General features: G+C 49.0%; 2 protein-coding genes across 4 annotated transcripts in view; one reads left to right on the top strand and one right to left on the bottom strand.

Moving 5' to 3' along the window:
• Positions 1-7,618, top strand: part of Pmfbp1 (polyamine modulated factor 1 binding protein 1) — a 43,653-nt gene extending 36,035 nt beyond the window's left edge. Inside the window, exons 14-20 of the mRNA XM_042700806.1 lie at positions 210-374; positions 904-1,071; positions 1,353-1,520; positions 2,777-2,880; positions 3,387-3,461; positions 6,670-6,896; positions 7,406-7,618. Of these exons, the coding sequence (XP_042556740.1) occupies positions 210-374; positions 904-1,071; positions 1,353-1,520; positions 2,777-2,880; positions 3,387-3,461; positions 6,670-6,896; positions 7,406-7,422 (924 nt within the window). The 3' untranslated portion in view covers positions 7,423-7,618. The remainder of the gene's footprint in view (positions 1-209; positions 375-903; positions 1,072-1,352; positions 1,521-2,776; positions 2,881-3,386; positions 3,462-6,669; positions 6,897-7,405) is intronic.
• Dhx38 (DEAH-box helicase 38) overlaps positions 492-25,564 on the bottom strand; it is a 28,903-nt gene continuing 3,830 nt past the window's right edge. For 2 of the 3 annotated variants that reach the window (XM_042700803.1, XM_042700804.1), the window contains exons 4-27: positions 25,092-25,196; positions 24,417-24,564; positions 24,215-24,333; positions 24,007-24,083; positions 23,426-23,581; positions 22,588-22,749; positions 22,299-22,406; positions 21,907-22,019; positions 20,600-20,737; positions 19,550-19,736; positions 19,215-19,400; positions 18,692-18,832; positions 18,293-18,403; positions 18,091-18,207; positions 17,809-17,916; positions 16,870-16,982; positions 15,727-15,935; positions 15,468-15,622; positions 14,907-15,062; positions 14,675-14,809; positions 14,406-14,531; positions 14,153-14,248; positions 12,003-12,124; positions 10,758-11,193 (exon numbers count right to left, since the gene is read on the bottom strand). In XM_042700803.1, the coding sequence (XP_042556737.1) occupies positions 11,109-11,193; positions 12,003-12,124; positions 14,153-14,248; positions 14,406-14,531; positions 14,675-14,809; positions 14,907-15,062; positions 15,468-15,622; positions 15,727-15,935; positions 16,870-16,982; positions 17,809-17,916; positions 18,091-18,207; positions 18,293-18,403; positions 18,692-18,832; positions 19,215-19,400; positions 19,550-19,736; positions 20,600-20,737; positions 21,907-22,019; positions 22,299-22,406; positions 22,588-22,749; positions 23,426-23,581; positions 24,007-24,083; positions 24,215-24,333; positions 24,417-24,564; positions 25,092-25,196 (3,173 nt within the window). In that variant the 3' untranslated portion in view covers positions 10,758-11,108. Of the gene's footprint in view, positions 504-10,757; positions 11,194-12,002; positions 12,125-14,152; positions 14,249-14,405; positions 14,532-14,674; positions 14,810-14,906; positions 15,063-15,467; positions 15,623-15,726; positions 15,936-16,869; positions 16,983-17,808; positions 17,917-18,090; positions 18,208-18,292; positions 18,404-18,691; positions 18,833-19,214; positions 19,401-19,549; positions 19,737-20,599; positions 20,738-21,906; positions 22,020-22,298; positions 22,407-22,587; positions 22,750-23,425; positions 23,582-24,006; positions 24,084-24,214; positions 24,334-24,416; positions 24,565-25,091; positions 25,197-25,564 lie in introns of those variants that run through there. The other variant, XM_042700805.1, reaches the window with a different exon arrangement.

The following is a 25,564-nucleotide window of genomic DNA, read 5'->3' as shown; positions in this document are numbered from 1 at the left end:
GCGGAGGGGAAGGGAGTGGAGGGCTAATACTCTAAATATCATTAGAAGAGAACCTGGAAAGATAGCTCTAACCTTTTACAACAGAGAAGGTAACGGTGTGAGCATGAACACTGACTGCTGTGACGATTACAGCCGCGGAATGAGCCCAGCCCTTATCCACAGAGGGCCAGGAGCTGGGTCTCTAACAGTGACATTCTTGCTTCCTACAGTTAACCTCCCTGAAAGAGTCCAGAATGAATCTGCAGACGCAGCTGGACTTGGCTATCAAGAAAGAGAAGCTCTGCCAGCAGAACATGATCTCCAAAGACGCTTATGAGGAACTATCGCAGAAGTCACACACCTGTCAAGATGACCTGACCCAAGCCCTGGAGAAGGTGAGGCCACACCCCCTCATCCCTAGGGAAGTTTTCAGAGACATGCCAAAGACTCCAGAGACACTTTCCTGCAGGGCTGGCTATCCTCCGGGCATCTCAGACCCTTCTCCTGGGGCTGGACTGGGTCTCCTGTCAAGAGAAGGCTTGCTTCCTCTTAGTTCGGCCTTTGTTGGGGCAGGGGTGGCGGGGTAGGAACAGGCAAAGATGGGAGCCACGTTGAACCAATCTTCCTGCCCATGGGTGACTCTGGAGCAAGGCTTTCGGGGGAAACTGTGCTCTGTCCACCCCCTCGCTCCCCCCTGCTGATCATGCCGACAAATCAATTCATCAGACTTGAAGAAGAGGGACTGGGGGAGAGAACACAGGCGTGCAGACATTCCAAAAACTACCCCTTTCTGGAACACTAGGCAAAGTGACCATCGGTGCCAGTCAGAGGACAGAGAGGGACTGAACCCTTCTCTGTTCAGGACTCAGCAAAGAGCCACAGGGCTCTGATGGCCACTTTCATCCCCTTTGTCTTTACTGGAAGCTCGCTCATGCGACCACAGAGACAAAGAACCTGCAGCGAAACTTGCAACAGGCCCAAGAGAGGAAAAGTCAACTGGAAGATGAAATCCTCGCTTACGAAGACAGGATGAAAAAGGTCAATGTGGAATTAAAAAAACTGCAGAACTTCCACCAGGAGAGCGAACTAGAGGTGAGAAGAAGCCAGGGGCTTGGGCTGCCTTTCTCTTAGGGGCGCACAAGGTCACCTTTTGCATCCAGAATTATTTAGCGTTTAAAAGCCATGCCCTTTGGCTAATACATTGCCTCCACCGACTCTGCTCCTTGATGGGCAGAAGTAACGAAGATCAGAGCAGGAGCGCCCTCTGCTGGCCGCTGGAAATAAAATACCCCCCAACAAGTCCTCCTAGGCCAAGAAAGCCCACCCTCTCTGCCTTGTCCTCGTGTGATCTGTCCTTTTGTGCTCCTGGGCAGGTGCGCGCCTTCGACAAGAAGCTGGAGGAGATGAGCAACCAAGTGCTGCAGTGGCAAAAACAGCACCAGTGTGACCTCAAGATGCTGGCAGCAAAGGAATCACAGCTCAGGTCGTTTCAAGAGGAAATGGCCACCCTGAAAGAAAACCTCCTTGCAGATGAGAAAGAGGTGGGCAACCCTTGGCTACTATTGCTTCCTTTTGTACCATCCTGCCCACACAGCCCTTGGTGAGCAGGTGGTGTGTTCAGTGTGATGCAGGGGTAGGTACTACCGGGCTACAGCCTCTGCTTCAACCCAAATATAGTCTAATGGCTTGGTCAATACATTTTGACCAAAAACAAACCCCTCATTCCAGAGGAGAGATTGTCTAGCACATCAGCTGCCTCTGACTCAGACACCTCTCTGAGTGTTCCTCCTCCAGGATACACTCTATACATACAGCAGCCCTAGACCCTGAGGTAGAATTGGCTAAGTAGACACGCCCTACTGTCTGAGCACTGAAATTTGTTAGGAGGCCTCAAAACATCTTGAGGTGGCTACAGAGATTTTGTCCAAATGAGAAGGAGGCTAGTTCTTCCTCCAAATATTTTTCTTCCCATCTGTTGAAAATATATCTTCAGCTGGGCATAATGCTTCGCTTCCTGTAATCCCAGCTACACAAGAGGCAGAGATGAGAGGAAGGAGGTTTGAGACCAGCCAAGGCAAAAAGTTAACAAGACCCTATTCCAGTCAGTGAGCTGGGCATGGTATTACATACCTATGGTCTCAGTTTTGCAGAAGTTAGGAGTAGAAGGATCCTGGTCAGAGGCCAGCTCCGGGCACTATCAGCTTCTTTCTGAAAAGTAACTTTAAAAAGGACTGAGGGTGTAGAGCAAGTAGGTAATACAGCACTTGTTTAGCGTAAAGCCCTGAGTTCAAACCCCGATACCACCACCAAAAAAAAGGTGGGGGCAGGCACGAGTGGCTCATGCCTGTAATGCTAGCTACTCAGGAGGCTGAGATCTGAGGATCGTGGTTCAAAGCCAGCCGGGGCAGGAAACTCCATGAGACTCTTATCTCCAGTAAACCACCAGAAAACTGGAAGTGGTGCTGTGGCTCAAGTGGTAGGGTGCTAGCCTTGAGCTGAAGAGCTGAGGGACAGTGCCCAGACCCAGAGTTCAAGCCCCATGACCAAAAACAACAACAACAACGGTTGCTATAGCATACCGTTATTTTAGAACAAGTCACTGCAATGCCTTTGGTCTGGAAACTTATTCTATGCATGTCTGCTCTAAATAGTGACCTCAGAAACATCACGTGATGTGAGCGACACTGGTCTCAGCATAGACAGCACAGGAAGACAAGAAGTAGGATTTAGGGTGGCAGGGGACATGAAGCTCTCTGTTCCCACTCCTTTACTCTCTCATTTTCTTTTTACTTGGAAGCCCTACTTCCCGCATCCACCAACAGTGCCTAAAGAAACCCGTAGAATCCACCGAGAAAATGATCAGACAATGTGCAACATGGAGCAGTGGGCAAAAGAGCAGAAGTAAGTATGGAAGAAGAGGAGGCGGGTCCCAAGGCTCAGAGGAGATGAGAAACCACATGCATGCCAGTGGTCAGTCACATACACACTCTACCCTGCCTTGCCCTGCCCTGGCCCTGCCCTGCCCTGCCCTGCCCTGCCCTGCTGGGAAACATATCCAGTGTCAGCCCACACCTAACCATTAGGCTAAGACCAAGAGACCCAGCTCTTTAGGCAGGTTTAGAAAGTCCTGCAACATAGGGATAGGGCAGCATCAAGATGGAAGGGAAGTTTTGCTGGGGCTCTAGTTTTGTCTTCCCAACCTGAGCTCCAGCTTCCCTTGGACCCTTTAAACTTGTTCAGTGCCTCCCTGTTGAGTAGGAAGAGCTCTGGGTCGCCAGGGACAGAGTGATGTGAGGCAGCCTGGTGTCCAGCCAAAGCTCTGTTGAGAAGACCCAATCTCCACTGCCAAGCTTGCTCACCAGAAGCTAGGGAGGGACTCAGCCACTCCTCTGTTCATTTCATTACAGGATCGCCAACGAGAAGCTAGGAAACAAGCTCCGTGAGCAGGTCAAATACATTGCCAAGCTGACTGGTGAAAAGGAGTAAGTGACCCCACACCACCCTGGCTGCTCCTGGAACCCAATAAGAAGGGCCAACAGGAGCCAGCCTGGCTTTATCAATCACCATGCAGCTCCCACCCCAGGGAAGGACCCTCAAGTCCTGAATCTGTGGGCCCTTGGCCACACTGGGCCTTAATTCCCTCACCAGCAGGACAAGCTGGGGTCACTAGTGTACATGCCCCTTCCTGTTCTCCTCTCTGTAGTTCTCAGAGGTCAGGAAGGCTGAGAAGGAGACAGGCACTGAAAGACAGACATGGACTAAGCAACCGTAACACAGATTCCCCCAAATGAAGGAACACAGAGGGACAGCTCACCGTGGCGTGTCCTGAGATGAGCGCTTCAGATTGAGGGTTCCTCTGTTCCACCCAGTCATCAAGGAAGCTCTGCTTGCAGTGCTCCCCACCCCCACCCCCGCCCTCCTCTGCAGTCTGGCCTCACCTGTGTGGTCAAAGCTGGGCCCACCGAGAGATAAGACGGAAGAGTGTAGGAGGTTTCAGGATAGAGGTAAAGGAATGAATGTCAAAAAAAACTGAGATTTGGGAGGTGATAGCAGACCCTAGGAGATGGCGTCCTGGACTTTTGTCCGAAATGACCGTGTGTTTATGGACTACTGGATGGATCTGGGGATAGGCTTGCTGGTGACAGAGTGGATCAAGCAGCAGCTGCCCCCACAAACTCTGCCCCAGGGGGCTAAGCCCACAGGATTCCAGCCTGGAACCCACGTATGACACTCAGGGGTGAGGCACTATTATAGATTTTGGTCAGAAGGGATAAGACCACTGCAGCATAGAGGCCAACTGGGACTTTGGATGCACCATGTGGGTTATTGGAGGCATCAGGCATACCGACAGGGCAGAGAGCCACAGAACCAGGACCCCAGCTCCTGCCAAAGGCACATGGAGTGAGGACCTTCAAGACCAGCCAGGTTTGTAAAGCGTGTATTCCCAGAGAAGAGTTTGCAGATGAATTCTTTGATTTCCGCTAGAAAGGCCTGTGATATTTGCCCCTGGATATAAACATTGTCTAGAGAGAATTAACTAAAAGTTAACAGAATCTGAAAAAAAAAAACTTAACAAATCATTTCAAGTTTTTCCTTAGATTGCACCAAGATCTAGGATGTTTTGTTTCACCAAAAAAAAAAAAAATCATTCTTGAGTTTCCTTGATCCTGTTGAAAGGAAATTTTTTTAATAATAAAAAGTAGCTCAACTAATAATTAATTGGTTGGGGTATGTGAGACACTCTTCTAAGTGCTTTACATGTATTAACTTGCTTAATCTTCTTAAGATACCAGGAGTTCAGTACATAGGTGCTCACCTGAAGATGGGGTTGTCTGAATAAGACCAGCATAAGTTGAAAATAGTATTAAATCAAAAATGCATTTAAGAAGCCGGGCACCAGATCCTCACGCCTATAATCCTAGCTACTCGGGAGGCTGAGATCGGAGGATTATGGTTCAAAACCAGCCCTGACAAGAAAGACTATGAGACTCTTATCACCAATAAAGGCCAGAAGTAGTGCTGTGGCTCAAAATGTGGCAAAAGAAGTCCAGGGACAGCACCCACTCCCTGAATTTAAGCCCCAGGAACAGAAAACCAAAAAAATGCATTTTTTTTGTCTGTCATGGAGCCTGAACTCTGGGCCTGGGTGCTGTCCCTCAGCTCTTCAGCTCAAGGCTAGCACTCTACCACTTGAGCCACAGCACCACTTCCAGCTTTTTCTGCTTATGTGGTGCTGAATAATCGAACCCAGGGCCTCATGAACGCAAGGCAAATGCTCTACCACTGAGCCACCTTCCCAGCCCCACACAAATGCGTTTAAGAGTCAGATGTGGTGGTACATGCCTATAATCTCAGCTACACAGGAGGCAGACATAGGACTGTGATCCAAGGCCAGATCTGGGGAAAAAAACATGAGATCCTATATGAAAATTAACTAAAAAAGGTCTGGGAACATAGTTCTCAAGTTGTAGAGAACCTGCCTGGCAAGCATAAGGCCCTGAGTCTAAACCCCAGTACCATCAAAAGTGCAACAACTAACCTATCAGACACAGCTTAGCAGCACAGTGCTATGAAGAGTAGCAGTCATCTTCCCTGGTAACCCCATGGCCGATTGGGAGCATAGAGGGACTCCTACTATCTACCACTGCCCAGGATCTTAAGGAAGAATTGGACCACATACTGCTAGCCTGGGAAAGATCCATATTCAAAATTCCCAGTACAGTTTCTACTGAATGTGTATGGTTTGGGCACCATTACAAAATTAAAAACTTGTAAGTCAAGGACTGTCAGTAGGTATAAACTGCATTTATAAATGGGGAAAGAAACAATTAGGGAAGATAAATCCTTTATCCCTGGTCTCAGAACTCCAGAGTGACACACCCAGAATTCCAGCTCTGAAAGTCTTGTTTCAGAGTACTTCCAGCCACCGCTCTCACATTGAGGAAATGCAGTTCAAATGGTAGCCATCGCTGCTGCTTACCACACACACAGGACACAGGGTAACGTTAAGTGTTATTCCACCTCTATTGTAACATGCACTTTCTATCTGTAAAATGGAAACACATTCACACACACACTCACACAGAACTTTCCCAAGTTCTCACCACACATGGTGGTACATGACTATAATCTCAGCAGAGGCAAAAGAATCATGAGTCAAAACCAGTCTAGACTACTAGACTCAAGGGTAGAACCCTATCTCAAAAAAAAAAAAAAAAAAAGGAAGAACAAAAACATTTCCTCAAGTTGTACACAGCCAAGATTCCCATACTCCTAACTGTTCAGCAATGCTTTGGTATTCATTCTGGCTGAGAGTTTCCCAAGTAATCCATGAACACCCCAGTCCACATGGCCAGAGTTGCTCTTAACAGATGAATGATCCTCCAGTCAAATGTCTATTACTTGTCAAACAGGATTGTACACAAACCCCAAAGCTAACAGGTTCAGCTTGATTGTCCCTACCTAACAGATAAGACTACAGATCCAGAGCCAACCAAGTGACTCAGAAGTACTAGTTTTAGGTTTTCCCCACTCCTAGGCCTGGGCTTCTTCCACAGGGTCCCATGTCCACAGTGGGTATCCATACCCTCCTTCCTGGGATGGTCCCCATTTACCAGATCTCCTCAGCAGGAAGCTAAGCACCACAAGCAAACCAAAGGCCCACGTGTCCTTCCTTCCCTCTCTTCACAGCCAGCTCCACAATGTCATGGTCCATCTGCAGCAGGAAAACAAGAAGCTCAAGAACGAGATTGAAGAGAAGAAGATGAAATCCGGGAACACAAGGCCGTGCCCCAAAGCCCTAATCCCCAGCAAACTGGAACACACGCCAAGGGGAAGGCCATGTGGCGCACTGGGCTGGAAGGATCCAAGTCAGAAAGCGGACGTGTCCAAGTGTATAGGGTTGCCCCACTACTCAGGTAGGTCTGCCCTGTATGACCTTTGCTACCAGAATGTCTCCATTCTTTGTCCCATGTGCCAAAACCGTAAGAGTGTAACATCCTTTTTTCCCCCAAAGATCACTGGGCTGGGAAATCACTTAAGGAGAAGGAAACAGGTCACTCTAGTTACTTAGTTACACAGAGCAGTGATCCATGTGGAGAGGTTGCCACATCTGTCGAAGGAGGAGACCAACTATGGCCATTTCTGATAACCAAATACCTATCTTGGATCTAGCTTCTCCCCCACTTGGGGAAGAGAGGAAGAGAGGAAGGAAGGACAAGCCTCTTCCTCCAGTTATGGACCTAGAAACTCCACAGGAGCAGCCCAAGCCCCGACTTGGCCTGGCTCTACGCTTACATTTCCTACCACTTCTAAACTCTGTGTTACCCCAGAGCTGCCTGGCTTATGATAAGGCCAGTCTTTGGGGGAATTACCTCATTCATTTCTCCTCAGATCAAAACCTCTCATATCCTCCCAATTCCCTCAGGTTCCTCGTTTTGCTAGGATCAGCGCCTTACCCTGAACACTGCTGCCACAGATGTTTTCGGTGGAAAAGTGAGTTCCCGTCTATCTCTCTTTGACCTGTCTTTGCACTCAGGAGAATATATCAAGGTCCCAGCCTGGTTTGCACCATACTAATGTTTTGCTAAGTTTTGTCCACTTCCTGCAGTGGAATGAACCTTGGCACCAAAGTTCCACCTCCAGGCCCAGACTCTGAAATAAAGATATGAACAATGCAGCTGCAGTGAGCGCCTGGTGTCTTGTAGGGATCTCAGCCCTCACACCTGCTCCCAGCCACGTGCGCTCGGGATTCCGAAAGACATTAGTCTCTCTCACTTACATAGCAAACCACCATTCCCAAAGCAAGTTTCTAGATTGCCTGGGTTTGCTTGTAAACCAACAAGAGATAATTAGCTCCTTTTGTTGTTGTTGTTTTGTTTTCTGTGTCTTTCTACAATTTTAAATAGGAAAACAAATCTGAACACCCCCCCCTTTTTTTTCCAAAAAAGGAAAGTAATCTTGAGATGCAGAAGAAAGTGAGACATAAATGATGGATTTTCCAAGAGGGGAAGTGAAAGCAAGCCATCTGCTTCTTCCCTCGCTGCCATATTACACTCCTTCTTTTAATGACTTTATTCTTCTCCCCTGCCACCTCAATACAAGTAAAATTCCATTATAACAAACTCCAAGGACAGCTAAACTGTTTTATTGTGGTAGGATTTTGTTAAACTGAGTACATGTCTAGAATATCTATTTCTAGTCTATAGGAAATGGAGACAAATAGCTGCTAGGGTAAAGTAAGAGCAAGTAATGAAAGCCCTTGTATTTCTGAGGGCACAAAACAAGTGAAGGAAGAAGCCTACCAGTTGGTGATAATTCTTAAATATTCCAGCCTCTTTGCCCAGGCAAATAAAGGCCAAAAGTCACTTCCTAAACAGCAGCTTGTTTCACAGGATGCCCGTCAGGACTTGGGATGGGCAAGTTCCAGAGATACAGTGTGAGACTGAGTGATGAGAATCTCGAAGTTTTTATTATTCTCCTACTTATGCTCTTTTTGACCATTTCCCCCAATTAGTTTAGCACAAGGGTCTATTCTGTAGAGAAAACTAAGACTGAAAAACATGGTACTAATGAAATCACATTTAAGTCCTAGCTGTGGTCCATTCATTCAAACAAAAGGTCAATGTCATTGAGATCCTAGTCTAATCTACTAAACATATTTTCCATAATCTAGCAAAGATTCCGTATATGTTGATCAAAAATGCAATCCCTGGTTATTTTCAATGTTGTACATTTCTTCCAAGTTGTCTTTCACTTCCTGTGGGGCAACTGCATCACAGCCAAGTCAGTAGTGTACTGTGCAGAGCAAAGGGACAGAAAAAGAAATTGGCGTATCACCCAGTCACTTGACTACAAAAGCCCATCCAGCTAGACCAAGTAGATAGAATAGGCTTAGAAAGAAAGCTGAAAGGGTAGGGGGGAAGAAAAAAAATAAATGGTTACAAAAATTACTTTCTGTGGCTGGGAAGGTGGCTCAGTGGTAGAGTGCTTGCCTTGCATTCATGAGGCCTTGGGTTGGATTCCTCAGCACCACATAAGCAGAAAAAGCTGGAAGTGATGCCATGGCTTGAGCTGAAAGAGCTGAGGGACAGTGCCCAGGCCCAGAGTTCAAGCCCCAGAACCAACAACAACAACAACAACAAAATTTCTGTGATTACAGAATTCTAAGAATGAAAGGTAACCATCAAAAATCTGTATCACTGCTCAGCACCCATAGCTCATGCCTGTAATCCTAACTACTCAGGAGGCTGAGATCTGAGGATAATGATTTGAAGCCATCTGGGACAGAAAAGTACCTGTAAGACTTTTGTCTCCAGTTAACCACCAGAAAAAAAAAAAAAAAAAAAAAAAAACCCACAAACCTGAAGTAGAGCTTTGCCTCAAATGGTAGAGCATTAGCCTTGAGCAAAAGGGACAGCACTTAGGCCTTGAATTCAAGTCCACAACTGACAAAAAAAAAAAATCTACAGCTTCATACTCATTGATAAAAGACCAAAGTTTTCCTTTAAGAACAGGAACTAGGCAAAAACCCCACTTTTGCCACTTCTTTTCAACATAGTACTAGAAGTTCTAGCCAAAGTAATTGAGCAGGAAAAACAAAAGGCAGACAAATTAGAAAGGAGTAAAATTGTCTCTGCTGATAAAATTTAAGATATTGAAAACAAAGATTCAGCAAAGTCACGCCAAAAAAAAGGCAACACATCGGCTGAATTTCTATACACTGGAAGGGAAATTATAAAAATAATTCCATTTACTATAACATCAAAAAGAATTATTTAGGAATTAACCAAAGAAGGAAAAGATTTACATAATGAAAACTACAAAACATTGCTGAAATCTAAAAAATAAATGGAAACACATCCCATGTTCATGGGTTGCTTAATATTAAACTTCCAGTATTATCCAAAGTGATTATGAATTTAGTCTTCATCAAAATCCAAATAGTATCTTTTGGAAAAATAGAAAAACCCATTCTAAAATTCACAAGGAATTTCAAGGGAACCCAAATGGCCAAAACAGTAAGAGAAAGAACAAAACTCATTTTAAAACTGAACTACAACCGGGGCACTGGTGGCTCATGCCTGAGGATTGCACTTCAGAGCCCACACCAGCAGAAAAGTCCAAGAGACTCTTTTTTTTTTTTTTCCTTTGGTCCAGTCGTGGGGCCTGAACTCTGGGCCTGGGCACTGTCCCTCAGCTCTTCAGCTCAAGGCTAGTGCTCTACCACTTGAGCCACAGCACCACTTCCAGCTTTTTTTTTTTTCTGCTTATGTGGTGCTAAGGAATTGAACCCAGGGCCTCATGCATGCAAGGCAAGCGCTCTACCACTGAGCCACCTTCCCAGCCCCTCCAAGAGACTCAACTAATTAACCAACAAGTGCTGGAACTGGAGGTGTGGCTTCAATGGTGGAGCATCAGCCTGGAGGCAAAAATCCTAAGGGAAAGCAAAAAAGCTAAGAAAGAGCAAAAGGCCAGGACCAGCACACAAATAACATACACAGCATGTGCATGCACACGCGCGCGCGCACACACACACACACACACACAAATTTACTATAAAGTTTCAGAAATTAAAACTGGGTGGTACTGACATAAAGACAGATAGGCCAATAGAAGAAACTAAGTCTTAAGTATACAAGACGCCCTTTAAGACAGTTAGTGCCAGGTACTGGCGGCTCCCATCTGCAGCCCCAGGAAGACACATCCAAGGAGAAAGGCACACTGTCCCTCCTTACTTTACTGTAGGGTGGTAAAGAAAAAGGAAATCAGGAATGCAATCACATTTTACAAATAATAAATTTATTTCCAAATCTTGAATCATAATCAAATTACAATTGCCTCTAAGTCTATCTTGCTGCTTTATACAAGGATAAAAAAAGATAGTCACAGCCAAGACACTTAGACAGCAAGCGTCCCAGGGACAGGTGATGTGGTGTGATGGGTCCAGCCACCTCCTGCAGCTGGGGCAGCACTGCAGCTGCTCCAGGGCTTCCACCTGCCGAGCGCCTGCACTGAGAGCTCCTCTGTCCTCTGTGGTGGAGCCTGGCCTGGCAGGAACGGCCCCAGAAGCCTTCCTTGATGGGCACAGATGGAGTCCACAGCACCCAGGTACTGGTGCCACCCTCAGCTCATAGCCCAAAGCGGGCTGGTGTGCGGCGAGGCGTCATGGGCTCCCCCTGCTCCTTCCGACCTGGCGTGTAAATCTTTGTGGACCTGGAGATACAGAAAGAAAGAGTAAGAAGCACACCACTCCTCACCATGTCAGGACAAAGAGCCTGAGCCTTTCTAACTCAGGTATGCGGCAGCTACGGGTCTGAAGGATCTCATCCCTAGCATGCTTCTGCTCCTTGCATGCCTGTGTTGTCAGCAGAGTATAAAATAAAGGAAGTCATCTCATTCAGATATCTATTATGCAGTATTCAAAACGGATTTGCTTTTTGTGCCGGTACTGTAGCTTGAACTCAGGGCCTTGTATTCTCTCACTTGGATTTTTGCTCAAGGAAAATGGCACTCTACCACTTGAGCCACACATCTACTTCCAGCCTCTTGCTGGTGAACTGGAGATAAGAGTCTTTGGACTTTTCTGCCCCCACTGGCTTTGAATCACAATCTTCCCACCCCAGTCTTCTGAGTAGCTAGGGTTACAGGCATGAGCCACCAGCACCTGGCTAAAAAGGATTTGTAAACAACCCTCAGGCCCCCTTAGGGAGCTTCAGAAGGTAGCTTCAGCCACCTCAGCGATAACCAGTTGGACCTGGGAGGAATTACCCAAATGATTAGAGAGTGTCTACTGCCCATAGTGGGCCCTGCAGACCACACTCACAGTTCACACTTAATCTTGAGTAAGATGGTGCCGGCCAGAAAGACCCATAGTGTGATTACAGTTGTTCTGAGCCATGTGCTATCAGCCTGACCATGAGGAGAGGAAGAAGGCCACGGACCAAGTCAGTTCAACTGTATGGCCACAGAGGCCCAGTCCCTGACAGGCTCCATCTCAGCCAGGTCGCAAGGCCACGGCTCACCTGACGCTGCCCAAGGGGCTGCGCTTCTCCTGCTCCTGCCGCCGGGCTCGCAGCTGCTCTTCAGCCAGGGCCATTTCCTCCTCCATGGCAGAGGCTTCCTCTTTGGCCCGACGGCGATTCTCCTGGAGAAGAACAGAGAGGCTCAGGTGAAGAGGCCATGTCTATACCATGTCTATGCTTGGCTCCCTGCCTCAGCACCAACTCTGCCTTTCCTTCTGCAACTTACGTCTTACTTTTTTCTTTTCTTTGTCAGTTGCAGGGCTTGAACTCAGGGCCTGGGCGCTGTCCCTGAGCTTTTACAAGGATATCATTACACCACGCTGAGCCACAGCTCCACTAGGAGTCTCACAAACTCCTGCCCAGGCTGGCTTCAAACTGCGATCCTCACATCTCAGCCTCCTGAGTAGCAACCATTCCAGGCATGAGCCACCAGCACCCGACTCTTACTTTTTCTTTTTTTTCCATATCTCTTTTTTTTTTAATTGTGAAAATACCGTATAGAGGGGTTACACTTACATGGGCAAGATAATGAGTACATTTCTTTCTTTTTTTTGGGGGGGTCCAGTTGTGGGGCCTGAACTCTGGGCCTGGGTGCTGTCCCTCAGCTCTTCAGCTCAAGGCTAGCACTCTACCGCTTGAGCCACAGCGCCACTTCCAGCTTTTTTCTTTTTGCTTATGTGGTGCTGAGGAATTGAACCCAGGGCCTCAGGCATGCAAGGCAAGCGCTCTACCACTGAGCCACCTTCCCAGCCCCAATGAGTACATTTCTTATCAAGCATTGCTGCCTCCTCCTTTGTTTCCCCTTCCCATCCTCTCCCATCCCTTTCTCCTCTCGGTCCCCCCCCCCCCCCCCCCCCGCCAAAGTTGTCAAGTTCATTTTTCGACATAATGACTTGTACATCTCACTGTTACTTTCTTTTTCATAGATCCCAGGTAGACATTAGATGATTCAGTTCTAAAGCCAGGCATACCTCCACACGCCATTCAAAACCTTGTAAGTACTTACAGTCAATCTTTTAATCAAGCTCACAACTCTGCCAAAAAGTCCTAGAAAACACAGCCCTCTAGCTGGAAAGGGAGATGCATTCAGCTCAGTGTGTAAACAACTATGCTAAGGAGGAGGAAAGCAAAGGCCCAGCAACACTTAATAACACTAAATAACAGATGTGAACATTTGATGTTCATTGGTGGACGCCATACTCTTAAGAAAGTGGAGTTAACAGACAGAAAACTTGGAAAAGACCAGACTGATATCACCAAGGCTACAACTCATCGTCAGCATCATCTCAAGTAGATCCAACTAGCCTCACAGAGCCTTCTGACATCTAAAAGGAAGTTCACAGTGCCACACACAAACCACACCTGGGCTGGAATCTCATCGAGCCTTTAAATTAACTAAGTTACAAAGAGTACACCACCAAGAGGCACTTGGTAAACACCATCATGAGGAAGCAACTGACTAAATACATGCTCTGGACTATTCTACAGGACAAATGATGATTGCCCCAACAAATCAAGGTGATGAAGGAAAGGGAAGGGACAGAGCCTGTTTTGGAAGGAGACCATGAACACACAACAGCCAACAGCAGTATCTGGATTCCAGTCAAAGTAAACCAAGAGGTTATCTCTGAGACAAATGAGGAAAGCTGAGTAAGGGTTAGAGACTTAGATAACACAAAAGATTCATTCTGTTGGGAGTAATCATCACATAAATGTTACACTTTAACAATACACAGACACACACCAAGCATTTCTAGATAAAATAACATGGTATCTGAGATAAAACTTTACAGGAGAAAAAGCTGCATATGTAATGCAGTATAAGAATAATCAAAATAAGGTTAATAGAATTTGGCAATTATAAAGAATAGAAGATAAATTTCAGGTGGCTTATTTACACTGTTTCTACTACTTTTATGAGTACTTGAAGTAGTAACTTTTAGTTGTTGTTTGAAAAGGGCTCAGCCATCCATACCACTGGGCAGGAGAGGAGAACATGACAGGAGGACATGACCCAGACAGGACAGCTGGGTCCCAGCTTCTGTGTTTGGAGAGAGGAGTGAGGGTCACGTGAGTGCACGTCTTCAATACCAGATGGAGGAAAAAGCGATTCCATCCGCTGCTACCTCCGAGGGAGGCAGGACCCTTACCTGCCGTGATTTGCCTGCCTGCTTCACGCTGTAGAACATGGGGCCCAGCTCTGCCAGCCACTCTCCATCCACGGCGGTCACGCACTGCATGTACTCCTGCAAGCAGAAGGGCAGCGAGAGAAAGGTCACCGGAGTGGAGGGAGCGGTGTCCTCCCGGAGCGGCCCCATAATGAAGAGCCATGTGACAAGGCCTCCACCTCCCCCTGCGAGGCCAGCACAGGCAGAGAGGGGAGAGCACCTTACAACGACTCACCTTGGTGGTCATGACCAACTCGTGATACACTATGTAGTCCGGGGTGTAACCCATTCCAAAGAGGGAGCTGGTGGGGTGCAAGTGGCAGGGCATCCCCGTGCGGATGTTCACATACTCCCCAATTCCCTAAGGAAGAGGTACAACAAGCAGCCACATCAGAACATGCCGCCTAGGGGGGCCACTAACCTCATCCCCTAATACCGTCGCAGGGGACTCATACAGGTGCCATAGCCAGAAGGGGCCCGGGCTCCGCAGGGCTTCCGGCCCACCTTGAGCTTGGCTGCCTGGTGGAAATAGGCAGCACAGATGCACTTCCTGACGATGTCCCAGTCAGTGCCGCACGAAGCCAGACTCATCCGCTGCTGCACCATGATGTCTTTGAGTTGGGCCCGGACCTCCCGCACCTAGAGCAGGACACAGACAGGCCTCGGTGGAGCCTCCTTCCCCCTCCTTCCTGCCCCTCCTTCAGGCGCCTGCTCATATCCGAACTGCCGCCCCTACCTTCCGCATGGCCTTGGCATGGATGAAGTGGTCATTGCACCAGATCGTAGAGTAATTATTATTCTTCCACTGCAGGTAGACGTTCAGGTAGGTCAAGTGATCACTCTCGGGGACGGCAAATTTTTCCCGTATTTGATCGCTCTCCTCCTCTCGACCCTAGGAAGGGCAAAAGGACCTTTACCCTGGGCAGGGGGGTGCTCAGGGCCACAGCACATGTCCTGGGGCGCACAGCTGTCCACACAAACCTTCCAACACGTCAGTGTTTTCAAAACATACAGAAGAAATAGAAAGCGTTCATGGGACACAGCCAAATACGAGAAGACAAAAGATACTCTCGCATATTTCCAAAACCCTTCCAGGGACACCACTGCTGTAGCCTGCCCTTTTGCCTCCCCCAACTGTCAAGACAAAAGAAAGCCTTGGAAGCTGGGTTTCTGGCCGTCCATTCTATTTCCAGTCCATTCTATTTCCATTTCCGTATCAGACAGAAACAAATGCTTTCCCTCTCCAACACTCCCTCAAGACCTCCTGCGAGTTGCAGAACTGCCCCTGCCTCCCCACCTTGGGCCTGTAGAAGATGGCAGGGACCGAAAGCATGGAGACAATGAGCAAGATCTCGGAACTACAGCCCATGTCGCAGGACACGATGAGCATCTTGGACAGAGCTGGGTCCAGCGGAAACTCTACCATCAGCCGCCCAGTGGAGGTGAGACCACCTGGAAGAGAACAAACCCAGACATGCATAGGACCCCAAGAGAAAGAAAGAAAAGCCAACATGCCAGGACCCCTGAGGCCCGACCAGCTGCTGGAGCTGCCATACCTGTGTTGTCCAGGGCCCCGAGGATCCACAGCTGATACATGGAGTTGAGCATGTTGTCCTCCGGGGGCGGGTCCATGAAGTGGAACTGAAGCAGGTCCTGTACCCCAAGGGACTTAAGCAGCAGCACGACATTGGCCAGGTTGGTCCTCTGGATCTCAGGCACCGTAGTGGTCAGGAGCTCGTTTTTGTAGGCACTCTGTGTGTACAGCCTGCCAGGGAGAAGTCTTTGGTTGTACTGGGCTTGCACAGTATTATAAATGTAGTCTACAGGCTATTCAAATGCCTGGCTGCCTATGGGACTACAAAACAGAGTATCAACACTATTCCTACAGGGGGAGCTGTAGGGTTGGAGATAGCACACTTTCTATCCCCACCTCCCACTCCCATTTCTGCCTGCTCAAAATCCCGTCCTTCTAATTCTTCTGCTAGAGCCTCCAAATGCCTGTTTCATATCTGAAATCAATGCCAGAGTGGCAGCAGTTTTCTTTCTGTACTTACTGAATTTCTACAAGGAATGTACTATTTTTTAAATCAGAAAAAAAAAACAAAAAGAGCCAGATACCAGTAATTAACACTTATTATAGCTACTTGAGAGCTGAGATTGAGAGGATCATGGTTTGAGGCCATGGGATAAAAAAGCTCATGAGACTGCTTCTCAACAAAGCTGGACACACTGGCATACGCCAGTAATCCCAGCCACTCAGGCGGATCACACCCAGGCACACACCTAGACAGGAAGTGAGACCTGGCCTCAAAAATAACCAGCAAAAAACAGAACTGGAAGCATGGCTCAAGGGTAGAACACCTGTCTAGCAAACAGAAGGCCCTGAGTCAAACTCTAGTACCACAAAAGAAAAAAAAAATGTTGTAAAACTAAGGAAGATTCAATAATGTCATTTGTTGTCTAATGCTGGCCTGCTACAATTACTGATCCACCACTGCAGGTTCATTCTTATAGGTCTGCCTTGGGCCTCAATGCTCTCTAGAAAAGCTATGCCTCCTGCTCAGCAGCACCAGCGAAGAGCAGCCTTCCAGCAGCTCCTGCTGGGGAACCAGCTGCAGTGAGGCATGCTCCAGCCCAGGTTTACACTCAGTAATCCCAGCACTGCCCCGGTAAGCAGGCTAGCTAGCACGGCCTCCTACCTGAAACACTGACCTGGGCCCGTCCTGCCAGCTCGCCCTGACCTCTGGTTGGCATTGGCCTGGCTGATGGGGTAGATCTGCAGGGCATCCATGCCAATCCTGGGGTTGAAGACCTAGGAGGGGGCAGAATAGAGCTAAATATGGACCAAGAGAGAAACAGGAAGCACCCCTGAAAGAACAAACCCAACTGGGCACCAGTGGCTCACGCCTGTAATCCTAGCTACTCAAAAGGCTGAGATCTGAGGATCACAGTTCAAAGCCAGCCCGGGCAGGAAAGTCCATGACATTCTTATCTCCATTTAACCACCAGAAAACCAGAAGTGGTGCTGTGGCTCAAAGTGGTAGAGCACTAGCCTTGAGCTGAAGAGCTGAGGGACAGCACCTAGACTTCAAGCCCCACAACCAACCCCCACCCCAAAAAAAAACCAGCCCCCCCCTTCCCCGCTCCTTGACCATCAGCTCTGCGATCTTTTTGTTGTTGTTGCTCATGGGGCTTGAACTCTGGGCCTGGGCGCTGTCCCTCAGCTCTTCAGCTCAAGGCGAGCACTCTACCGCTTCAGCCACAGCAGCACTTCTAGTTTTCTAGTGGTTTATTGTAGATAAGAGTCTTATGAACTTTCCTGCCCAAGCTGGCTTTGAACCGCAATCCTCAGATCTCAGCCTCCTGAGTAGCTAAGATTACAGGCAGGAGCCACCGGCGCCCAGCAGCTCTGCAATCTTTACTGAGTTAAATTACCTGCGTCATCAAGTTACTGAAGGAATAAGTGAATCAAGTGTATGACAAAATCAGTACTCACTAAATGTTAGCCTGCCACCACTCCCAGGTGCCTCTCCTTCTAGGGCAGAGACCAGGACCTGATTTCCCAGCCCCTGAGCTGAGCTGAGCTGAGCTAGCTTTGGATGAAGACCTTGGGGCCCGTTTTCTGTGCCTCTCCTTACCTTTAATTTGCAATAACCAGAATCAATAACAAACATGATGCCATCGACAGTGAGAGACGTCTCAGCAATGTTAGTGGCAACAATACACTTCCGCACACCATCTGGAGCCTAGGAACAGGAGGACACACAGGGAAAGCTGAGTCCTCGGGGGAGAAAGGCTGCACAGGGAGGAAGCAGCCCTCCTCCCACCACTCCTTCCAAAAAAGGAACCTCCAGCCCCTGCTTGTGCCCTCCTTTGGGAAAACCCAGGAGACACTGAAAACAGACATTCCCGTGTCCCACCTTCTGGAAGATTTTGGCCTGCAGGTCAGAAGGCAGCTGCGAGTAGATGGGCAGCACGGCCAGGGCAGGTGCGTTCTCCAGTTCCTCCAGGTGTTCCACAATCTGGTCTGAGGTCACCTGAAGGAATGGGGAAAAGCCATGAGACTCCTGAGCCCCATGTGGACGGGACCTCGCTCATCCCTGGGGTGACCACGGAACGCACCTCGATGTCCTCTTGGCCAGGCATGAAGATGAGGATGTCCCCAGGGGCCCCCGACAGGTGCACTTGCAAGGACTGCTTCACTGCAGCCTCCACATAATCCTCCTGCGGGGTCTAACACCAACAGGGGACAGCTTCTTAGAAGCATGAATTCACAGCACAGGCTAGGCGTCTCTTGGGGAAGCCACACACCACTCACTGGTGGATGGGCCTACCTGGAAGCCCCAGTGCCTTTTGGCCCTAGCCATACTTCAGCTCCATAGAAGCAAGGCAAGTAATACCCCCACTGCCCCACGGCACCCACCAACTCTTCCCCAACTCGGTACCCCACCCAGCTAGCTGGCTTCTCATTGGAGAAGTCATGGCATGATGGGTCAATCCAAAGAACAGAGGCCTCAGTACCTTGCTGAAGAGAATGTCAACAGGGAAGGTACGGCCAGGGATGTGGAAGATGGGAACATTGCCAAAAAAGGCAGCAAACTTCTCTGCATCCATAGTGGCTGACGTGACAATCAGCTTCAGGTCTGAGCGCCGAGCCACCACCTGGCAGAGAGATCGTGCAGAAGGTCCCATGGGTTTGGGGACCCTTGGCTCCACCTCCAATCATCAGTATCATCCTCACCACCTCAAACCCCCACAATAAAACAGAAGCCAGAGCTGACAGATTAACGTCACTGGATTCAACCATCTTAAAGACTGAGTGATGGAGCCATGGTCAAGAAAACTCAGTCACTCAGCTGAGCAAGAGCAAGGTAAACTATGACAGCAGGGCTGGGCCAAGCAAGCTGGGCTCCAGGGCAGAGCTGGCCTGCCACAGCCCCCTACCAGGCCCAGCCCAGTTGGAAACCTTCAGCCACTGGCTACTGGCATTACACTGAGGGTTAAAGCTTGGTAGATGCAAAGGGACTGCCCCCACAGCCCTCACCTCCCGGAGCAGCCCAAAAAGCACATCCGTGTTGAGGGAGCGCTCGTGGGCCTCGTCCATAATGATGGCACTGTAGTGATCCAGGTCAGCCTCCCGGAGGGACTCACGGAGCAGAATCCCATCAGTCATGTATTTGATCAAGGTGTTTTCTGAAGTGCAGTCTTCAAAACGGATGGCATAACCCACCTGGAGGTCAGAGACATGGCTCAGAAGCCCTGCCCGACCCCACTCCCTCTTCAGTGCCAGCACAGCCCACACTAGCATCGAGGCCAAAGCAAATCACATCCTCCAACACAAATGACGGACAATTGGCTTGACTCAGCTCTTCCCCTCACCTCTTCGCCAAGGTTTCCCCCCATCTCTTCACTGACTCTCTTGGCCACTGACATGGCAGCCACACGCCGGGGCTGGGTGCAGCCAATCATCCCGTAGTCCGTGTAACCATCTTCATGCAAGTACTGGGTCAGCTGAGTGGTCTTGCCACTCCCTGTCTCCCCGACCACGATCACAATGCTGTTGTCTCTACAAGAAGGAGCAGACAGAGGGATGAGTGGAAGGCCAACAAGAAAAGTCTGAGGACCCTCTGCTACCTCATGTCCCCATGTATAGCTTGCCTAGGAGCATGCTTGCTTAGAGGAGTATTTCACTGGGAAAACAGTCTCTCAGGGAGCTGTGTGCTCTCATGCCTGGCACGTAGAAAGATTTAAGCAGGTATGCTAAAGCAAAATGATGACATTTTATGTAGTGTAGCACAGAACAACAGTAGAGGAAAAAAATTATGCTCCTCCTACTTCAGATGGAATACACAAAGAAACTCATATCTGTAATCCCAGATACTCAGGAGGCTGAGAGAAGGACTGTGGTTCCAGGAAAGCCTGGGTTAAAAAAAAAAAGGGGGCTGGGAAGGTGGCTCAGTGGTAGAACACTTGCCTTGCATGCCTGAGGCCCTGGGTTCGATTCCTCAGCACCACATAAGCAAAAAGAAAAAAGCCGGAAGTGGCGCTGTGGCTCAAGTGGTAGAGCGCTAGCCTTGAGCTGAAGAGCTGAGGACCAGAGTTCAGGCCCCACGACCGGACCCAAAAAAAAAAAAAAAGATCATGAGCTCCCATCTCAACATAGAAAGCTGGTCATGATTATGTGCCTGCCGTCTCAGCTGTGGTAGGAAGTGTAACAAGAAGGATCATGGCACAGGTCATGCAAGCAAGACTCTATGTCAAAATAATAATAGTAGTAGTAATAGTAATAATAATAATAATAAAGGAACAGCCAGAAGGGCTCCCTAGCAAGCACAAAGTCCTAAGTTCAAACCTCTGAGTTCCTGAGGAAACACAGAAGAAACGACAGATCCTCTGACTCTGGGGACTCCTGGGCACGGGTGACATTACCTGATGATGGTGAGGAGCTCCTGCTGCACGGCAAAGATCGGCAGGTACTGCCGCTGCTCCAGGATCGATTTCTTTTTTGCAAACTCACTGCTGGCTTCGCTCTTTTTCTTCATGTGATCTGCAAACTTCTGCTCTGTCCTGAGGAAACACAGCAGCCTAAGCACCAGGTATAACTTCCCACATTGTCCCTCCTGATGACACGCGCTTCCCTTCTTCCTGCCCTCAGCAATGAAAACAGCTCTGACACGACATCAAAGCCCATGCCACTGCCCAGAGTCACAATTCCACACAGCATCAGAGGGGGTACTGGTGATCAAGGGGGCAAACCCTCTGTTTTTAACAGTGTGGCCAGAAGAGGAGCTGAAATCAACCACTAACTTGTAGAGAACACTGCGGGTAAGAGCTACCGAATGGGTCTCCTAAGAGTTCCCACTGCAGAGCACAAAACATGGGCCAAACTTCCTCCCTCCTCTTGGCACAATCCAAAAGGCTCCATTTCAAAGAACTGTTAGCACACTTCCTTAATGGTCACCTACAGACTGGGTGTTTACAAAAAGTACTCGATGCTTAACTCACAGACATATCCCAAGATCCAGCAGTGCTAGGACCCTTTCCCCGCTCAAGTCCACAGCTCAACCACCCGCCCCCATGAACACTTCCTCCCTCACAGACCTCCACCCTCCCTCCACCTAGTCTTCTCAGACACCCACCAGCTGATAACTAAGGGATTAAACTACCCAGAGATGAACAGGATTGATCAATCCTACCAACTTCTCGCAGAGAATTATTAACTCAGATGATAGTTCAATGAGATAGGAGAGCAAAGGAGAGGAATTCTGAAGACTGTGGAACCTGGCAGCTACCCAACAAGGAAACCCCAACAAGCAGGAATCCAACATCTGCTTAGCACCTCTATGAACAGAGAAATCACTGCCTTGTGAGATAGCCCTTCCAGTTTGAGAACCTCTGTTAAAAATAATACTTCTGAAATCTGACTGAAGGAGCAAAACCCACTCCTTCCCACACTGAATATCTGGAAAGGTGCTGGTGCCAAGAGTATGGGCTCTGAAGCCAGACCACTCACTAGCTGGGTGACCTCAAGAACATTACTTAACCTCTCTGAGCCTCATTCTATTCCTATCACCATCAGACACGGAAGCAGCTCAGCAACCATGGCAGTGATGGCAGTAGAAATATCTGGGAAAGCTGAAGCCAGCAAAAGAGAGGAGGAGGGGATCACAGGAAACCGAAAGATTCACAGAGACATCATTTTGCTCTTCCTAAGCCATGAGCTTCAGAGCACCCACCTGTAGTCCACCTTCCCATCTTCTGACAGAGCTTTATCTGGCTCTTCTTCTTTTTTGACGCCCATTATATCCCCCAGTTTGGTCCCAGCCAGTTCCCAGTGTTTGTGCTGCGCCTGAAGGAGACAAGCAAAGTCTGTGCTATCCTGTGACATGACTGGGCAGTGGGAAGGCAACCCCAGTGGACAAGAGGCTTCATCTAGCAGGCACGTGGCTCTGGGAACACCACGCCACCCAAACCTCACGCCCCAGACTATCTGAACTAAGGACCAAGTGGAGGGACACATGACTGGCCATGTGCCATGTGCATCCTCCAACTTCCCATGGGAGTAATCTGGGAAGATTTTTAAAGGAAACTGCATAGACTTCCCAGCCCTAGGTGAAGAGGGACTGACCTTTTTACGCTCCTTTTGCTCCCTGTGCTTCCGTACTGTCTGACTTCCTTTTCGCGCAATAATAGCCAGGTCGGAAGTGGCATCCTTGACTGGAATCACAGGTTCTGGCTGGAGGAATTAGAGGAAAAAGAGAAATTCCCCCTGACACTGGTCACTGAGACCAACATGAAGGCCCATTTCACAACAGCCCTCATAAATAAGGGGGTGGTTACCCAGGGAGATTCCACAGCTGCTTCCCCTGTCCCGTCTGCCTCCCTCCCTTACGTCAGTCTGGCCACAGTGGCCTCACCTGCTTGGTGAAGACGATCCGCCCATCCAGGAAAGGAGGTACCAGGTTGTGCACCATCAGATGCACCTTGGCCGCGTTATCCTCTTCAAAATCCTCATCCACCTCCAGCCGATGGACGACCCCGCTGGTGAGCATACGGTTCGTCTCCCAGCGCTCATTATCCTAGTGGGGGAAGCCATACTTAAACTACACCTAGAGATTCACCAAGAGGTGTCATAGGTCCTTCTACCCTGCAGATCAGCCAGAGTACTGAAGCCCAAGCACCTGAACACTTTGTCCTGAGAAGCAGCACCTTAGATCTAAGTCAGAACCTCTCGCTAGACCCATGAGTGAGCAACTGTCCCTACCCCTACTCAAAGAGATAAAACAATGCCCCGGTGCTGGTGACTCACACCTGTAATCCTAGCTACTCAGGAGGATGAGATCTGAGAATTGTGGTTCAAAGCCAGCCTGGGCAGGAAAGTCATTAAGACTATCTCCAATAAACCACCAGAAAACCAGAAGTGGTGCTGTGGCTCAAGTTGTAGAGCACTTGCCTTGAGCTGAAGAGTGCAGGCCCAGAGTTCAAGCCCCACAACCAACCAAAAAAAAAAAAAAAGAGAGACACAAAAATGCTGACCAGAGGCAAGTGCTACCATGCCCACTCCCATCTAGTGTCCCTCAGGGAGCACACTGCTCATCGGAGAGTATGAAGCTAGGCTTTCCAAAGGCTCAAAAGCTGCCTAGAGGGCCCTAACTGACCCCTTCTCCTGCCCAGAGGCCAGCTATACTGTCACTACTTGACAAGACCACTGCTATTAGCCCACACCCCAACTCCACGCTGAACCTTCAGACTCACCTCATTGATCTGCCTCCGCTGGGCTGAGATGCGCTTCTGCTTCTGTTTATGCAGATGCTGCTCCCGCCGCCTCACATAGTCCTCAGAGGAGTATGCCAAGGGGTTGTGGAACTCATCGTAGCCCTCATCCATCATGTACCAGTCTCGGTCAGCTTGCTGCAGGGCATGAGACAAAGCAACAAGAACGATAGGCCAAGTTTTGCATGAGACCCAGCCAGAGAGCAGATACTTGACAAGTCATAGGGGCAGTAGAACAACCCTCATGCGGGGTACAGGAAAAGCCCCTAAGAGGAAAAAGCTCTTCCATGGCAGCCCACAATAAGAGTACTTAGATCCACCACAAGGTGGCACCACCACATCATAGCAGTTAAGATCCTTCCCACTGAATTAGGAGGGAAGCTCCAGGGTGCACCCTGTGCTTCTCCCGTGAATCCAGGGCTGAACAGCATCACCCACTTCCTTCAATGTCTGGTCCAGCTGGAAGGTCACTTGGGGCTCCTGGGATCTAACACTTTTTTTTACCATGTTCCTAGGACTAGCAAGCTCTTGTCATTTAGCCCCTCCAAAGATGCCGCCTTTACCCTCTGGTCATCCTCCCACTGCTGCCGCTCCTCTTCTGTGTCAAATGAAATCCCTTCTTCACCATCCTCTCGTCTTCCTGGAAGACAGAAGACGCAGGTCAGTCCACATGACCTCCAGTTTATCCCCTGGGACCACCAAGAAAGCTGCAAAAGCCCCAGCCTCATGTGAGCCAAACTTCTCTTCTGCCTCCTACCCGCCAGGCCTTACCTCGGCCCCGGGACAGACGCGGCGTGGACCCCAGGTGTCTTCTGTCATCAGCCCACTCGTTGTACTTGTAGGAAGGAGTGGGCAGAGGTGTGTCATCCGAGTACTTGCTCCTCACAGACCTGGGGAGCAGGGTTCAGCAGTCACTCAGAAGCCATGCTCCCTGGCTGCCAATGGCTCCCCTTCCCGCTCCACTCACACTCACCTGTCCCGATCTCGAGTGGACGGCCGATGGCTCCGCTCAGAGTCCCGATAGGAAGGCGTTGGGGAGGGTGACTCCCACTGAGAGCGCCTTGAGGAGCCATAGCCACTGTCCTCCTCCTCCCAAGTAGACCTTGATGGGGTAGCTGCGTCTGCAGCCATGAAAGAACATCCACAGGAAACATCCAGTTATGCCCAGATGTGGCCTCAAAAGCAGCAGCCGAGTCAACCAAATCTCCTCCCACCTCCTTTCACTGTCTACAACCCTGCCCTGATTTGTAAGGGGATACGATGCTTTTCACAACATTTCCCAAAATCTGAACTTAAAGGTCCAGCTTTCTGTGTCTATATCAACGTTTTAAGGAATATTCAGTTTCTCTCCGCACATATATCTATCTTAAATAGTTCTTTAATACACCCTTCTTGCGTCTCCACCTCTCTATTCTTTCCCATCATTTGGAAATCTAGACGCTGAGCGGTTTATCACCACTTAAACAAAAGCACAACTACCTCAACAGACACAGAGGGATGGAGCTGACTCAAAGCTTCCCAACTCACAGCCTGATGAGCCAGAGGTTTGTGGCAGAGCTGGCCTTCCCACTCACTACCCTCGCATCCCACTGAGGATGGAAGCCACTCACTCTGCCCACCACCATACACCACCGAAAGCTGCATCTACCTTTGGGCCTGTGTCGAGGGCTCTCAGGTTCATTTCTTCTGCTGCTGCGTTCTGAGCCTCCCTCGCGTTCTGATCTGCTGCTGTGCCGACTTCTATCCCGCTCATCTGTGAAGTCACATGCAGAGCTTACAGGCCCGTGTCTCATCCCAGCACACATCACCTACACACTTGAGGAAGGAACCACCCCCTCTAAATCATTCACAGGTACCACTTGCACTGCTCTAATGCCACTCAGGGGCTCCTGAAACTCACACAGTCCTATTCTCTCAAGGGGAAAAATAGCTACTGCCTAAAAAGATTGAAACTTACAGTAACATTTTCCTGTAAGAATTCAAAAAAGAATAGATACAAGTCAATAATGTTTTGTAATAGTTATAAGCCTAAAAACTATAAACAGTACTGAGCAAAGCCCATCAGTCTAGCTTTTCTCCATACTACCCTCCTTTATCTAGAATCAACCCTACTGTAAACTT

Source organism: Dipodomys spectabilis, unplaced genomic scaffold (assembly GCF_019054845.1).
Source record: "Dipodomys spectabilis isolate Male_0828 unplaced genomic scaffold, ASM1905484v1 ptg000273l, whole genome shotgun sequence".
NCBI classification, from domain to species: Eukaryota; Metazoa; Chordata; class Mammalia; order Rodentia; family Heteromyidae; genus Dipodomys; species Dipodomys spectabilis.
This window is presented reverse-complemented; position numbering and strand designations above follow the sequence as displayed.